The 15469-nt window shown below is 40.3% G+C and overlaps 1 protein-coding gene across 4 annotated transcripts in view; it reads left to right on the forward strand.

Moving 5' to 3' along the window:
- The window catches only part of SLC66A2 (solute carrier family 66 member 2), a 77396-nt gene that overhangs the window by 1581 nt on the left and 60346 nt on the right, over positions 1-15469 (forward strand). For 3 of the 4 annotated variants that reach the window (XR_008597458.1, XM_054985718.1, XM_054985720.1), the window contains exon 2: positions 466-799. The exons of the other annotated variant lie outside the window; for it this stretch is intronic. Coding sequence is in view for 2 of the 3 variants with exons in the window: in XM_054985718.1 (XP_054841693.1) it covers positions 570-799 (230 nt within the window). In the remaining variant the exon portion in view is untranslated. The remainder of the gene's footprint in view (positions 1-465; positions 800-15469) is intronic. 4 annotated transcript variants of the gene reach the window in all.

Raw genomic sequence — 15469 nt, forward strand, 5'->3', positions numbered from 1 at the left:
AATTATGCCTGCATCCATTGTAAATAATATTGGAAAATCTTCCTCTTTGCACTGTACAGCTTGCCTTAACTATATTGTTGTTATGGGTGGTGGTCGTGGTGACATGGAGACCTTTTGTTATGTTTGCTAGTGGTTTTCTGAAACCACTAACGTAATGAATGTACCCTTTTTATTTCATGATTGAAAATTACATGGGACTGTTATGTTTCTGTAAAGTGTTAGAAGACCTTTGTCTAGGGGTGGTAAATGTACATGCTTCCACAGTCATAACCAAGTCCCCTAATAGAACAGTAGTATGGTAGATATGGCACAGATTGAAGCTGGATTTAACCCTGGCTGGTTTTTCTAGATGTCTTGCAATTTGACTAACTTGTGATGTTATGAGATCAATTTCTAGTCTTGAACTAAAGTAAATCCAAGTGAGCCTGTTCTATTTTTGTGAGTTTTTCCTCTTTCTATTGTTAGGGTTACATGAAGAATGTCACAGATGATGTGGGAAGATTGATATGAATAAATAACCTAGCCTGAGGAAGAAGTAAAAGGGAGACCCACTTTCAGCAGCTGCCCTAATGTTAAGGGACTTTCTCCTGCCCATCATGGAAGCAGATGGCTGGGAATGGCTAGCAGCTCCAGTTCAGCAGTTGATATCCTGGGGCGCATCGGCAGCCATGGTGTTTGGAGGTGTGGTACCCTACATCCCCCAATATCGGGATATTAAAAGGACACAAAATGCCGAGGGCTTCTCAACTTACGTGTGTTTAGTATTGCTAGTTGCAAACATTTTAAGGATACTTTTTTGGTAAGTTCCGATTCTTCTAAAAATATAAATGTTTTCTCTCTTTTAGTTTTCATGGAAAATTGACATGAAGATACTGTGAATGAAATATGCTTTTAGTGGGGTCCAAAATTCATCTCCAGTATAAGCAAATGATAGTGATTTGGCTGCTGAGATCTGTTTAGTGTGGATTTCTGTGTCTGTCTTTAAAGTCAAACAGAGTATATTTCATATTATGTTAAACTTAGTGAAGATGCCTTGGACAAGCCCAGATAGTGGGGAAATGCCTCCTTTTTTATTCTCTAAAACTGTGGTATTACATGAAGGCATCTTGAGGGTATTGTATCAGAAAACATGTGCAGTCTTGAGCTGCTGGGTAGGGCAAAAATAGCTCTAAATAAAAACTCGTCAGCTAAATAGGTTTGAAGTTAGCTACGCAGCCTCTAATAACAGTGGGATCTAATATTTTTGGAAAACTCAAATCCTGCTGTCCTACTGCAGACCAACATGGCTACCCACCTAAACTATCTTTCTAGCATGCTGCAAAACATTCCATGCTTGAAAGTAGTGAGTATGAAAACATTAAGTAGGAATTAGGGGATGTTTCAAACACTGTAAACTTTCTACATGGAAGAGACATGAAGTGTGTAGTTTTCATCTTAATACCTGCCCAGAAGTTTGTCTGTAGGCATATCAACATAAAATGTGGATCATAATTTCTTTTATCTATAATCAACTGTGGGTTCTCAGAATGTTTGCACTGACATACATGGAATATTGGACCTATGTTACATCTGTATGCAGGTATTGTTGTGTCAATTCCTATATACAGGTGCATTCTTTCTAGGACTTTTTAATATGAACAGCCCTGGGAAGCTATTCTTATTTTTCTTTATTCTTTATTTCTTTTTTCTATATTTATTATTCTTATTATACTTTGTGTGACACGTTAATTAAATACCTGCTTTTTGCAGTAGCTTTATGAATTACATTATTATAATCCTACATTTTCAGAGGGGGGAGTGCAGAAAGGATCCTTGCCTGTGGTTGAATTTGAGTCCAATACATTGTCAGTTGTCCGCTGGCTGTCAACAGTGGAGCAATTAATGGAGAAATAGCGGATTGTTCCCAGATTAAACATTAATTAATTACCAGTTTTTTAAAAAAACATTCCTAGAAAATTAAATGGTCGTACTTCTTTGCTGTGAAAATGAGCTATAGTATGCTTTATATAGGGTTTAATTATCTCCTGTTTCTTTGGTTTGTTTTCTTAAGAGTTTTGTGTCAAGTGACTTGTTCATCAGAATATACTCATAAGTGTTCTCAGGATCTTGGAAGACTTTTGCTAATAACTCTTTGTTTCATTTTGCTTTACTTTCTGTTCCTGAAATAGTCTTGCTTTTCTATATTCAGCTTCGGTTGTGGCCAGTGTCCATAGAATGCAAAAGTTCTGGCACATCTGCTGAGGAACTGAGCTTGTAAGGAACATAGTAAATCTCTGAGGCTGTCCTCTTAACTACACAGCCTTATTCTAGAAACCCCTAACTGCAGTCATAAGTGTGGCACAAGATCCTCCTAACGAATACAGCGTGTCATTAATTTTGGCCAGCCCACCTCATTGTGCTATTCTTTTTTTTGCTGCCTGAGGAACAGAACTTTCTTGGTCCTGTGGGCAGATCAGATTGATGGATTCTTCAATTCAAACTGGAAAGCTAGGACAACATCTTACCCTAGTATCCTGTCTCTAATTTTCATAGTCTGCATCCAAACTGTGCTTCATTGATGGTAGCCAAGTCTATAGACATGGGCACCAGCGCTGTCTCCTAAGGAACCACAGATCTCTCTCCCCCTACCCACAATGCAGCAGAAAGCTTTCTGGTATGCTGCCGACTTAACCAGTCATCCTGTGCTCACGTATCCCAATGCCGAAAGGACAAACGGTTTTCACGTTGAGCTTGCAGAGTTAGCCCTTGTGCGATAAGCTTCTCATAGAGGCAATGTATCACTTACTTTGTGCCCTCATAGAAGTGAAGGAATATGTTCCTGCTCAGCAGTTCATTTGTATGGAAAGGCCAGTCTGAGGAAGGGTGGTGGGCTGGAGCCCAACTTGTTACCCAAATGTGGGGTCTCCTTGTGAGTTGGAGGGATTAGCATACAAGGAGAAGCAGCAAGAGGGGGTAACTAGCAGGATCTCCACCAGTATATACCAGGATTGTTCCCTTAGAGAACTCTCTGAAAGAATCAGGCAGGTGTTCAGTAGGGGTGGTTTTATTAAGGGGCGGCAAAAGCAAACACACAAGAAAACACACAGCATACATACAGAGCTAACTAGAAAACGGAGAAAGGGAGAGAGAGATTCAGGGTTGGGTGATATTTACAAGTCTAGGAGATAAAGGACATCTGTAGAGAGTAGTGGCTGAGCGACCAGTGCTTTGCGGCAAGGAGAGAGAGAAGGCTCAGACACATGTCTGAGAATGTGCATAGGATACCAGGACACACACACAGAGCTCATGGCAGGGCATTCCAGTTATACTGTGGAACATACTCTGGGGCAGGATCACATCTTCTGCCCCCCAAATAATAACTTAACAGCTGTCTTCTGAAGGGAGACAATAAAATGAGAAAGGTTTGATTATACCTTCCTGCGTGTAACTATAGGTAAGAAAAGTGATTGATGACCCATGATTAGTGGAAGGGAAGAGTTATCAGGTCCCTAATTAACTCTGATTAGGAAAGAGGAAGGGAGGGAATATCGGCAGGGTGTGGGTGAGATTAACTCAGGAACTCCTGTAAGATATCTTGCTCGCACTTTTGGGAGAGGGCTGATTTTGGTCCTTGGCTATGGAACCTTTGGTTACTGGTCACTGGTGTATAGCGTCCAAAAGTATAGTGATAAATTTAGTTGACCAGATACATAAGAGCAGGGCTCATTTTGAGGGGGAACGTGCAGGAACGCAGTTCCGGCAGTTTCCCAAAGAGGTCACATGTCAGGTGGCGCCACCCACCTGACTCGGCCATTTTGGCCCGTTTTGGCCTGGATTGGGGCTAAAATGGCCCAGATTGGGCCTCTGACAGGTGGTGGATCACTCTACCGCTCAGCAGTGGCCCGATCCTTACCATTTTGGGCCCCTTTTTGGCCATTTTCAGCCCCTTTTTGCCATTTTGGGCCCAATTTTGGCCCTGAATGGCCAGGGTTGGGTCCAAAACAGCCAGGATAGGTGATGTCAGGGGGTGTGGCATATACAAATCAGTTATGCTAATGACACACATCTGGTGCTGTCAAGGGACATGCCATATGCTAATGAGCTACGCTAATGAGTTCCTCCAGTTCTTTTTCTATGAAATGACCCCTGTATAAGAGCTTGCATTTTAGTAATCATGTTGAAGTATATAGAGTAGTTTACCTTGCCATAATTTGGAACATGCTTTTGTTAAATATAGATATTGTTAAATTTCCTGTTGATATGTTTAGTGATTGAGGGACAGAGATTGGGCAGGGTGGGGTAGAGGAGACTGTTGGCATGTAACTCTTTAACATGTAACTTGCACTTGAAAATAAAGAAGTGCAAGTATGATGAATCAGCTCAAATCTATCATGTTTTTAAGACTATTTTAACTGTCTGCAAACATTTGTATGTAAAGTCACAGCTCCTTAGACATCTAACATGTCAGCCTAGTATATATTTAAAAATTTTAGTCTGAATATATTTTACATTTGTAGTGAAGAGTTTCACTATAATGTACTTAGATCAAGATGGGTAGCCATGTTAGTCTGTAGCAGTAGAAAAGAGCAAGAGTCCAGTAACACTTATAAGACTAACAGAATTTGTGATAGGGTATGAGCTTTCATGACTCACAAAGTGAGCTGTGAGTCATGAAAGCTCATACCCTACCACAAATTTGTTACTCTTATAGGTGCTACTGGACTCTTGCTCTTTTATAATGTAGTTAAAACTGTTTTTGTCCCCCACTAGATCCAGTTATTGCTTAAGATGTATAGCTTGTTTTATAGCAGTATGACATTTGTCATCTTTACCTATGGCTTTTAATGGTATTTGGTGTTTTGTTTCCTGAAGGAAACTTCTATTGCTGTACTCACATCAGTTTATCTATTTAGAAATTATAGCTAACTCTTATGCTTTTGCTGAAAATGTGTAAGCCACATACCAGAAAATCTCAACCCCCCAAAAGAGAGAGAGAGAGAGAGAGAGAGAGAGAGAGAGAGAGAGAGAGAGAGAGAGAGACACACACAAACTTTTTTTACATCTTAACAGTCCTATCATTAATATGATCTTGCTGTTTCTAATGTCACTTTTGCTAAGTGCATAGTGTTATATAATTCTTTTTTTAGGAGGTGTTTCAAAAACAGCTTGTTGTCTTTAACTTTTCTGATTGCTTTACAGTTGTACAAATTCTCAGTAATACTACTTGAGTAGTGTGGCTTCTAGCACAGAACACCATCTTTCAGAGCTTTGTATTCCAATGTGGAATTGGTGTCCAGTAATGTATTAAAAATACTCTTGTACAAGAAACAAATTCTGGGATTGGGTAACTTCTCCAAGCTCTTATTCTACTGTTCCCGTCATCATACTGAAGCAGGCGTATTGTCTCTACTACACATTCCATGCTCTTAACCTGGCATTGGGCAAGTTACCTGTATTTTAAATGTCTCCACAGTTTCCTGTTCATGTCTTCTGAGCTTGAAGGACTGGAAGTATACTGTCCCTGTCTCCCTTTTTAATTCGTTCTTTGATAACTGCAGACAAGCCAGGACTGATTCCCACTTCACATAGCAAGGGTGTTAGGAGTGGCAAATGCCATTAACTGTAAAATAGAAAGGCATTAGTTTACAAATTAAGTGGTGGTTTGGTGTCTAGGTTTGCTTTAGGCTTTTTATAACATGAAGAAATAACAATATTCAGTCATCTTCAAATACATGCTGCTCCTATGAATAATGGGGCCCTCCTGGGTAATCACTTGGTACTACTGCAGCCTTTCTGTGCCGCTGAATCTCCAGACTCTGCCTTGCTGCTTTCAGTTTTTCCCCAGATAGACCCAAGTGACTTCCATTCTGACCAGAATGAGATTGTTGAGATAAAGCAAAACACAGTGAATGCTCTTATTTCTCTTTTCTCTTTGTGTTACTGAGACTTCTCAGTATCAGTTTTCATAACTCTAAAGAAACCGTTTATTTATTGATCCATAAATCCTAGCAGAAGAACACTCCCATCTGTTTACTGGTGACCGTTTTGATAGGGCTGCTGTCGTTCTTCTCCATACAATGAAGAAACAGGAACTTGGATCCATGCCTAAAAAATTGCTGTTGATTGCATTAGGCTTTACAATAAGATCTGAGTTTGACCTTCTGAAACAATTGGCAGTTACCCAAATTCTTCTTTCCTGCATTGCCCGAGGGAGAGTCAGATGGGTGCTTGCTTTTCAGTTGTGTGTTGTTCTATAGGTCTAAGCACATCAGCTCATTACTCTTGTATTTAAAACCTAGACTCCCAGTTGGGGCTGTTTCCACACTTGTCTGTTTTCTCTACCACTAGCATAATTCATTATCTCAGCTGTTATGGAGAATCCTGATGATGCTGCTGATTTGCTGTCAGGTACTTATTGTCCAGAACAATTTTCTGTGTTGTGGCTCCCCCATATTTTTCACAGCTGATTTGCAGCTATTATTTTGGGGGTTGAATGAAATAGCCGTGCCAGATGGTTCAGTGCAGTCTGGCAAAGTGCTGTTGATGTGGCTCATGGCCAAGTGGTCTACGATGTGGGTGGTGAATCCCTGGGGAGTGCAATGAGACCCAGATGGAAGGCAGTAGACCCAGATGGAAGTGCACTGAGTGGTGCTGGGAAGGGATCGGAGTGGCACTGGGAAGGGCTTGGAAGTAGGCAGGCTGTGGAGGGGGGCAGATGGGTTAAGGTTGCCTTCATTTCCAGGTTAGCACTATTAGAATATTTAAAAACAGAACTTAAAGGAACAAGGAAATGATGGGAATGTAGTAATTATACAGCCAAGTACGATTGACCAGGAAGAAACCATTAGGGATATCATGGAACAGAGAGGCTCCTGTTGATGGAATGCTGCAACCTGAAGCTCCTTTTCCAGGAAGTAAGTCCCATTGATATGAACGGCAGTGACTGCAGAATAAATATTAATAGGGTGTTGCTGTAAGGCTGCAGTTCTAGGTCACTAATGCGTTGCCTTTTCCCTTTTGCCATGGGAACAAGTATTGCAGGATTGCAATGAGAAATACAATGCTATTCTTACTCAATATCATGTGGAACGACTGTTCCTCTCCTAGCTTGCTGAGGTGTTGCAATAGCTCAGCAATCTTCCTGGGTCCTGATGTGGTACGGTTTTTTGTAGAAGCTGTTCCTTGTGAAAAAGATGTGCATTATTCATGAACTCCTTGTAAACAGTCTCTGTACATACAGCCAGAGAGGTGTCCTTGAGGCAGGTGGTGGTGGTGGTGGTGGGGAGAATCAGCCGCCCATTCCTGAGCATCAAGCCACTGTGAGGATTGCTTGGCAGCAGTTCTCTCTCTCTGGCCTCCTCGCTGAATGACTTGGGCCCCAAACAAGATATGCATGTGTAAAGTGTGAATCACTTTGCTTCAAGCAAAGGCATCGGTGGAGGGTGCCACTTAATCTAGTGCTGATAACATTGCTGTAGTTTGTTTTTAAACCCTGCTATCGCAACAAATGTTGTTCAGATACACTGCTCTGTTGCAGCTTGCCTTTTTGAACATAGCCAGGAGTAGGCTTTTTGACCTTGGTGACTCTCACCATTGTAGTCAGGAACTGATTTTTAATGTGGCTCTGTTTGTTATTTATAGTCCATCTTTTTCAGTGAGACTCAAGAAGGATTACACAGTGTGATTCAGTACAGTCAATATCAAAGACATTTCAATAAACATGTAATGGGGAAAGATTTATTCTGTGGCAGTTGCAGCCTTTCTGTGTGCAGAATGCAAAAAAAGTCTGGGAAGCAGTTTGGAGACTAAAAGGGTTTTTTTTTACTGTGTGTACAGAAGTCTGGAGAGAAATCAATGCAGTATGGGCCCAGAACTGATGAAAAAGAAAAAAAACCCTACATTTGCTAAGCCGTATGAGAATCAATGAATGTATTCATTATTGCAGGATCTTTCCAAAGGTTCATGCAAAGTGTGTCTTCTGTTAGTGCTGTGTTCCAGCAATTGCCAGAAGCTCCTGTACTACCCCTTCCTCCCCCAGCATAGGGAGGGGCACATCTGTGTTGCTTATGTAGCCCTCAGGAGCTACCTGGTTTAGCCGAGGAGGGGCTGAGTCAATAAATGGAGCCTGTTTGCTGGAGAACTGGATAAGATTTCCTGGGTTTTTATCACCTTATATGTGAAAAGTTAATTGCTGAAGAGGGAAGTAAAATTGGTATGGCTAGTATTATTATTAGAATCATGTTGTTACTGTAGGACTGTATTTTCAAGCTGAAGCCTGGTTTTTGTGATGTCCAATCTGTTCTTTTTTGCAAGAGGACCAAATTGGAAGGATCTAGCGCTTGGTGGACCAGAAAAGTTGGACTTTGCTCACTACAAGGCTGTATCAAACAATAACCAGCTGCTTAGCTGAACTCAAAAACATTATTGTTGAAAGTTTTTGTTCTCTGTTACGTGTGTGCGTGTGTGTGCGTGTTAGCTAAAGAAATCTTGTATTGGTCTATATGTTGGAGGGCTTTGACTTCAAGTAATTTTATTAAACCTACATTGTTTGCAAGTTTGCAAGTTATGTTTCTGACTTAGCCTAAGGTTCCCAACGTTCAGGTGGTAGCTGGAGATCGTCCAGAATTACTACTAATCTCCAGGTGACAGAGATCCATTTCCCTGGAGAAAATGGCTGCCTTGGATGGTAGACTCTGCGGGATCATACCCAGCTGAGGTCCTCCCCTCCCCAAACACTGTCCTTCCCAGGATCTATCCCCCAAATCTCCAGGAATTTCCCAACCAGTCTTAGCCCCATAGAACTTAACACAGGTTATACCTGCTCCTCAGCAGGACTAATGTATGTTGTAGATGCAGAGGAGTTAGCCGTGTTAGTCTGTGGTAGCAAAATCAGAAAGAGTCCAGTAGCACCTTTAAGACTAACCAATTTTATTGTAGCATAAGCTTTCGAGAATCAAGTTCTCTTCGTCAGATGCATGGTACAGAGACTGGTCAAATATAGAAGAGGAGGGGGGGAGGGGGGAGAGCGAAGATGCAATTAGTACTGCAGTACTGCATTGGAATTGAATGGTCTAGCTGTTTTACTGCTACAAACTAACACGGCAAACTCCTTTGAAACCTCACACCAAAAGGAGATGTTTACATTTACTAGCAAAGGAATGTTTTGGTTGCATCCTCCCTCTCCCCCCCCCTAATTGCATCTTCGCTCTCCTCCCCTCCCCCCCCTCCTCTTCTATATTTGACCAGTTTCTGTACCATGCATCTGACGAAGAGAACTTGATTCTCGAAAGCTTATGCTACAATAAAATTGGTTAGTCTTAAAGGTGCTACTTACTGGACTCTTTTTGATAATATATGTTGTATGTACGTAGGATCTGGGTCACGTCCTGACACCTGGCAAATTGCAAGGGTTTGAAAGAGGCCACCCGAGAGGAGCTGTTGCCTTTGCTCATTAAGAGTTTCTTCTAGGTCAAGGCTAAAAATGAAAGTAATCATCATCATTTTTAAAGAGCTTCAACACCAGGTGCTCCAGAGTAATTTATGTTTAAAAGAACGAAACCTCCCTGTAGGCTTAACACTCTTAAAAAACAGGGACAAGTAACAATTAGGGATGGAGAAGGAGTAACAGAAGAAAATAGCTGAGCTTATGGACAGAGACAGACATTTTCAGATGTTCTTTAATATAAGTAATAATAATAATATTCGATTCATATACTGCCCTTCAAGACAACTTAATGCCCACTCAGAGTGGATTACAAAGTATATCATTATTATCTTAATGACAATCACCCTGTGAGGTGAATGGGGCTGAGAGAGCTCCAGGAAGCTATGACTGACCCAAGGTCACCCAGCTGGCTTCAAGCGGAGGAGTGGGGAATCAAATCCGGTTCTCCAGATTAGAGTCCCACGCTCTGAACCACTACACCAAGGAGATCTTGCCACTTATACTATGAATACCCACTGCAGTACCCATTCATTCATTACATTTTCTCATGGCCATTCCCTGTGTCTTGGAAATGGATTGCCTGGGAGACCTATATAATTTGTAGTGTTATAGATTTCATATCTTCAAATAGGACGATATGTATGGGTAAGCTGACTTTTGTCTGTGCGCTCGTAATGCTCACTGGATCAGAAAATGCAGGCATAAATTGGATAACCATCAGTGCACGCATCCCAAGAGCCGAAGCTGATGATAACACCTTTTTGCTTTCAAGAGATCTTTGTTTAAATGTGCCAGAATGTGAATGGGAGTGCATAATTAATTAGGTCAAATACTTTTTCTGTCCATGCAAATAGAGCTGGATTGGGATGCATATATCTGTTTGCCGTTGAGCCTGGATGTTCCTAATTTACTCGTATATCCAGGCATGTAAATGTAGAAATAGTTCCAGATTTGCCCTTAGGGTTTAGCTGGATACAAAGTTCTATTTGCATGGAAGTACTTTCACTCATGTATGGAGAGGGCATCACTTGCTTTCTCTTCTAAGCTGTAGTCCCCTCTGTACTGCATCACATGCTATCCTGGAGGGTTTCCAAAAATGCCATTAGAGCATTCCTAGAATCTACACTGGTAGATGCTGAGACTGAGAAATAATGAGACTGAGAAATAATGTTACGCTGTCTAGAGTGGCTTTACAGAGGTTGCGAGAAACTATGATCAAGGAGGGAAGAATCCATGAGGCTGCTCATATGTGCTTCGACTTGTACGAATGGATCTTTGGATCCAAGCTATCCTTTTCTTAGGCATAGAGGCCTTTTGCATTTTCACTAGACTTTGGTTATACTATTTCCATGTACTTAATAAATACTTAAAAAATCCATGTACTTAAGAAATAATAACTGTATTTAGATATCATGTATAAACTTCAGTTTGTGATTTGAATGAGCCTGGTTTATTCTCAGGATCTCCCTCTCTTCCTCCTCTCCTTACACAAAGCTAAGACTTCTTGATTTGAAAAGAAACTGCAGTTTCTTTTGATATCCAGATTAGGTACAAAGAAATGAACTGCAGCTTGTTATGCAGCTGGTTGTTAAGAAACAATTAGCTGTCGTTGTTTCTTGTGGAGCGGATTGTCAGCTGGTTGTTTTCTGCCCTCTCGATGGCAGTTTAAAACGGGAGAACAGGCTCTCTCAGCGAATTCAGGTTGCTTATCTACAGTTTTCATGAAAAATCTACCAAATAACTCTGGTACCATTATTCCTGGGGCACATTATTACATTTTAATAAAAATATAAGATATTGTTATACTCAGAATTTCTGAATTCTCAATCTTATATTGGTTTGGGTTAACACAACAAATGTGGCAGTAATTCTGTAGATGTGTATAGAGCATACTCCTGTTGTATTGCAATGTGAAGCGGGAGACAAGGACATAATCCTCAGTGTATATTCTTACTGAGTTTTATATTTTTACCCTGAGCTAGCTGGAGCATTATATGTTTCTCTTTACTTCTTTAAAAAAAACCCTGGATTGTTAAATATGATCCCAATTGTGGTCTCAGTCAGCATTTATTGAAGTTGCAATATGTATGTCTGCGTACACATTGCTTCTGTGTTTTTTGTGGGGGCTAACCCCCTTTTAAAGTTTTTCTGCAAACATCCCCCTCCACTTTGTTTCTGCCCTTTCTACTCCTGATCTCATTGTGTGGAATTTTGATCCACACTCCGGGTCCAAGTTCGGATTTAGATATTGGACAAGTGAGGCACCTGCAAGAACCTGTGGTGGTGGGGATCTCCCATTCTACCCTTCCCTGCTGGTTGCTGTGACCCTCACTCTGACAAAGAATCCCTCTGCCACTGCTGCTGACCAGGTAATGAGTGGACTTGGCTTGGAGCAGTAAGCACACTAAACATGGTTTCTTTAATAGCTTCCCCTATTAGCTGGCCTGTGAGAGCTTGTGGGGGTGGGTGGGAAGGCTTGCAGCAGGAAGCATGCAGCAAATGCTGTTCCCAGGTGATTTAGTAGTCTAGGTTTGCAGCAGAAGTCTTGCTGGACATGTTTTAACTCTGAGCCCACCCTCACCCTCAATACCTTGCTGAGGCAGTGATGAAGAGACTTGAACCAGGGAGCACGCAGGATGCAGTTTATGCTCCAAGATTCTTCTAGCTTGTCACTTGGTCAGGTGTCTGAAGAAGAAAGCTCATGTCCTTGATCAGGTTGCTGGTAGAGGGAAGCTTGGAATAGAAAGCATATTCTGGACTCGTTCTGCCCGAAGCCTCCCTCAGGATGTGCTTTCTGCTCCAAGCCTTCTTCCTCTATCTATCACCTGCCAGCTCCAGCCAGGTTGCTGCTGAACTACTTGCTGCTTACATTCGTAAGATTTTGTTTGGCATTTTTTCGAGTTGTCTCCATTTTAGGGATCTTCCAATTTTTCTCCAAATTAATTCCAAAAGGGTCTTCCTGATGCCGGTAATGTTTAGTCAGGAGCTTAAAAGGGCAAGAACACCAGGGAATTTTGAGATATGGGATAATCTGTATGGCCAGAAGTATAGATTTCTTTTCAGTTACATGTTTTGTGGAAAATGGGCAAAGATTATCCCTAAATAGGATTTCTTGGTATCATTGTTTACAAATAAGAGATCATATTTGAGAAATTCAGGGTTCTGTAAATATATACAGGATACAAATAAAATTTGAACAAATGCTTTAATCCAGTAATGAAGATTTACTTCCAAAATATATGTTCTTTTAGGTGAATTAGAAGAGATAAACTGTGGGTATAAATAGGTTGTTTGGCAGCTAGTATCATAAAGTGGTTTAAGAATATCAATGAGGTCTCATTAGATATAGGAAATGATGTGGATTTTCTGGAAAAATTAGAATTCCATGACCCTAGGAATAATCTTTCCAGGTGTTGAAAGGGACTCCTGGGGGTGGCTGGGTGGGATTCATATGAATCCCATATGAATCTCATTCTTATTTTAAAATATCCTAACTGACATGTTTTATAAATCTATACATTCGCATTCTAATTTTAAAAGATACTATCATGCTACTTCATTGAGCCACCTAGAGGATTGGTAAAGGCAACACAGGTTATTTGTAAATTCACTCTCTCACAATAGCATGTTGCTTGCTTCAAACATACAGGTATCTTGTTTTGTTCTAATCCACTCACCATGGCAGCATGAGAAACATCATTATCTTTCCTGATGTTAAAAGATACTATCATGCTGCCCTGTTGAGTCACCCTGAAGGATTAATAGAGGAAACACCAATTATATGTAAATCGTCTCTTTCCCAGTATGTGTACTTCAAATGTATAAGGGTTTTTTGTTCTAATGTTAATAACCTAATATTAAAAATACTGTTCTTCTAGCCATGTTGAAAAAATATACCTATGTTTTAAAAATACTACGGTAATTTGTGAAAAAGTTAATTTATAGTGATCAAGACTAATCCATGTGCTGGAGCAGTGCACTTGCAGTTGACCAAGTGTAAAACTAGGTCAAGTCATAAACAGCAGTATCTTACAAAGAAGAGATCAAAAATATATGCAAGCATGAAAGGAGTGCAGTATGGATGAAATAAAGGAAGGAGTAGAAGATGATATATACAGAATTGTCTATACTCATGGGAGAATACAGACCACTGGTGTTTCAATATTTCTAGGTTTGTTGCATTTCATATGCATTATTAAGAAAATATGGTATGGCATTAAATAGAATTGGCTCTGAATTTTAATGGCTTCTTTTTGTTTAGTAACCCACTTGAGACGATTAAATAACTAGAAGCGAGTCCTCCAAACTACTAGACTAAATGAAAAGGTATTTTGGTACTCATATTCCAAATGGAAATTGTAAAACAAGAAATGGAACGTTTAAACATTGCAGTCTTGGGTGTGAGTGAACTAATGTGGACTGACTCAGGACATTTTCAGTCAGAAAATCACACAGTGTTTTACTGCAGAAATGAACTCGAAAGAAACGGTGTTGCTCTAATAGTGAGGCGAGACATAGCACAAGCAGTCAAGAACTACAACGCAAGGTCTGACCGAGTAATATCAATCAGACTTCAGGGAAAGTCTGTTAACATAACCATCATTCAAGTTTATGCTCTAACTACAGCTGCTGAAGAGGAAGAAATAGAAAACTTCTATGCAAGTGTCCAAGAAGAAATTGACCACACACCTAAACAAGATATGCTGATAATCATAGGTGACTGGAATGCAAAAGTAGGTGATAAAGCAGAATCAAACATAGTTCGAAAATTTGGATTAGGATCACGAAATGAAGCAGGATAGCGGCTCATAGAATTTTGTGAAGCCAACAACCTGTTCATTGCTAATACATGCTTCAGGCAACCAAAAAGACGATTGTATACGTGAAAATCACCAGGTGACCAATACAGGAACCAAATAGATTACATAATTGGAAGCAGAAGATGGAGAAGTTCTATTCTCTCAGCTAAAACAAGACCCGGAGCTGATTGCAATACAGATCATGAGTTGTTAATATCAAAAATTAGAATAAAGCTGAAGAGAAACACTAAAAGAATCATAGTTCCAAAATACAATCTAAATAATATTCCTGAAGAATTTACAGACCAGGTAAGGAACAGATTTGCAATACTAAGTTTAATTGATCATGAGCCAGAAGAATTATGGGCTGAAACTAGAGATATTATCAAGGAAGAATGTGCAAAGACTATCCCAGTAGCCAAAAGAAAGGAGAAGCCTAAATAGATGCCTGAGGAAACTCTTAAAATTGCTAAAGATAGACGAGAAGCAAAAACAAAAGGCAACAGAAATAGGGTCAAAACTCTAAATGCAGCTTTTCAGCGACTTGCACACAGAGACAAAGAAATCTATTATAATAACCAGTGCAAAGAAATAGAACAACAAGAGAAGAACAAGAGATTTGTTCCAAAAGATCCGAGAAATCAAAGGGAAATTCAAGCCACGGCTTGGGATGCTAAAAGATCAACATGGAAATACAGTGTCTGATCAGGACAAAATAAAGGAAAGATGGAAACAATACACTGAGGAACTATACAAAAGAGATGGAAGGATGACAGATTCTTTTGATGAAGAACCAGAAATCCTAGAAAGTGAGGTAAAAGCTGCGCTCAAAGCAATTGAGAGAAACAAAGCACCTGGAGTAGATGGAATACCAATAGAGCTATTTCAAGCCACAGAAATGGAGTCCATCAGAATCTTAACAAGAATATGTCAAATATGGAAAACAAAACTATGGACCACCGACTGGAAACGCTCAGTCTACATTCCAATCCCCAAAAAAGGGGATGCCAAGGAGTGCAGTAACCATCGGACAATTGTGTTAATTTCCCATGCAAGCAAAGTGATGCTCAAAATTATACAGCAAAGACTCTTACCATATATGGAACGAGACATGCCAGATGTTCAAGCTGGATTCAGAAAAGGAAGAGGCACCAGAGGTCACATTGCAAATTTATGATGGCTAATGGAACATACCAGGGAATTTCAGAAGAAAATCAGCCTGTGTTTTATAGATTACAGCAAAGCT

The sequence above is a fragment of the Eublepharis macularius genome, chromosome 7 (assembly GCF_028583425.1).
Source record: "Eublepharis macularius isolate TG4126 chromosome 7, MPM_Emac_v1.0, whole genome shotgun sequence".
Taxonomy (NCBI): domain Eukaryota; kingdom Metazoa; phylum Chordata; class Lepidosauria; order Squamata; family Eublepharidae; genus Eublepharis; species Eublepharis macularius.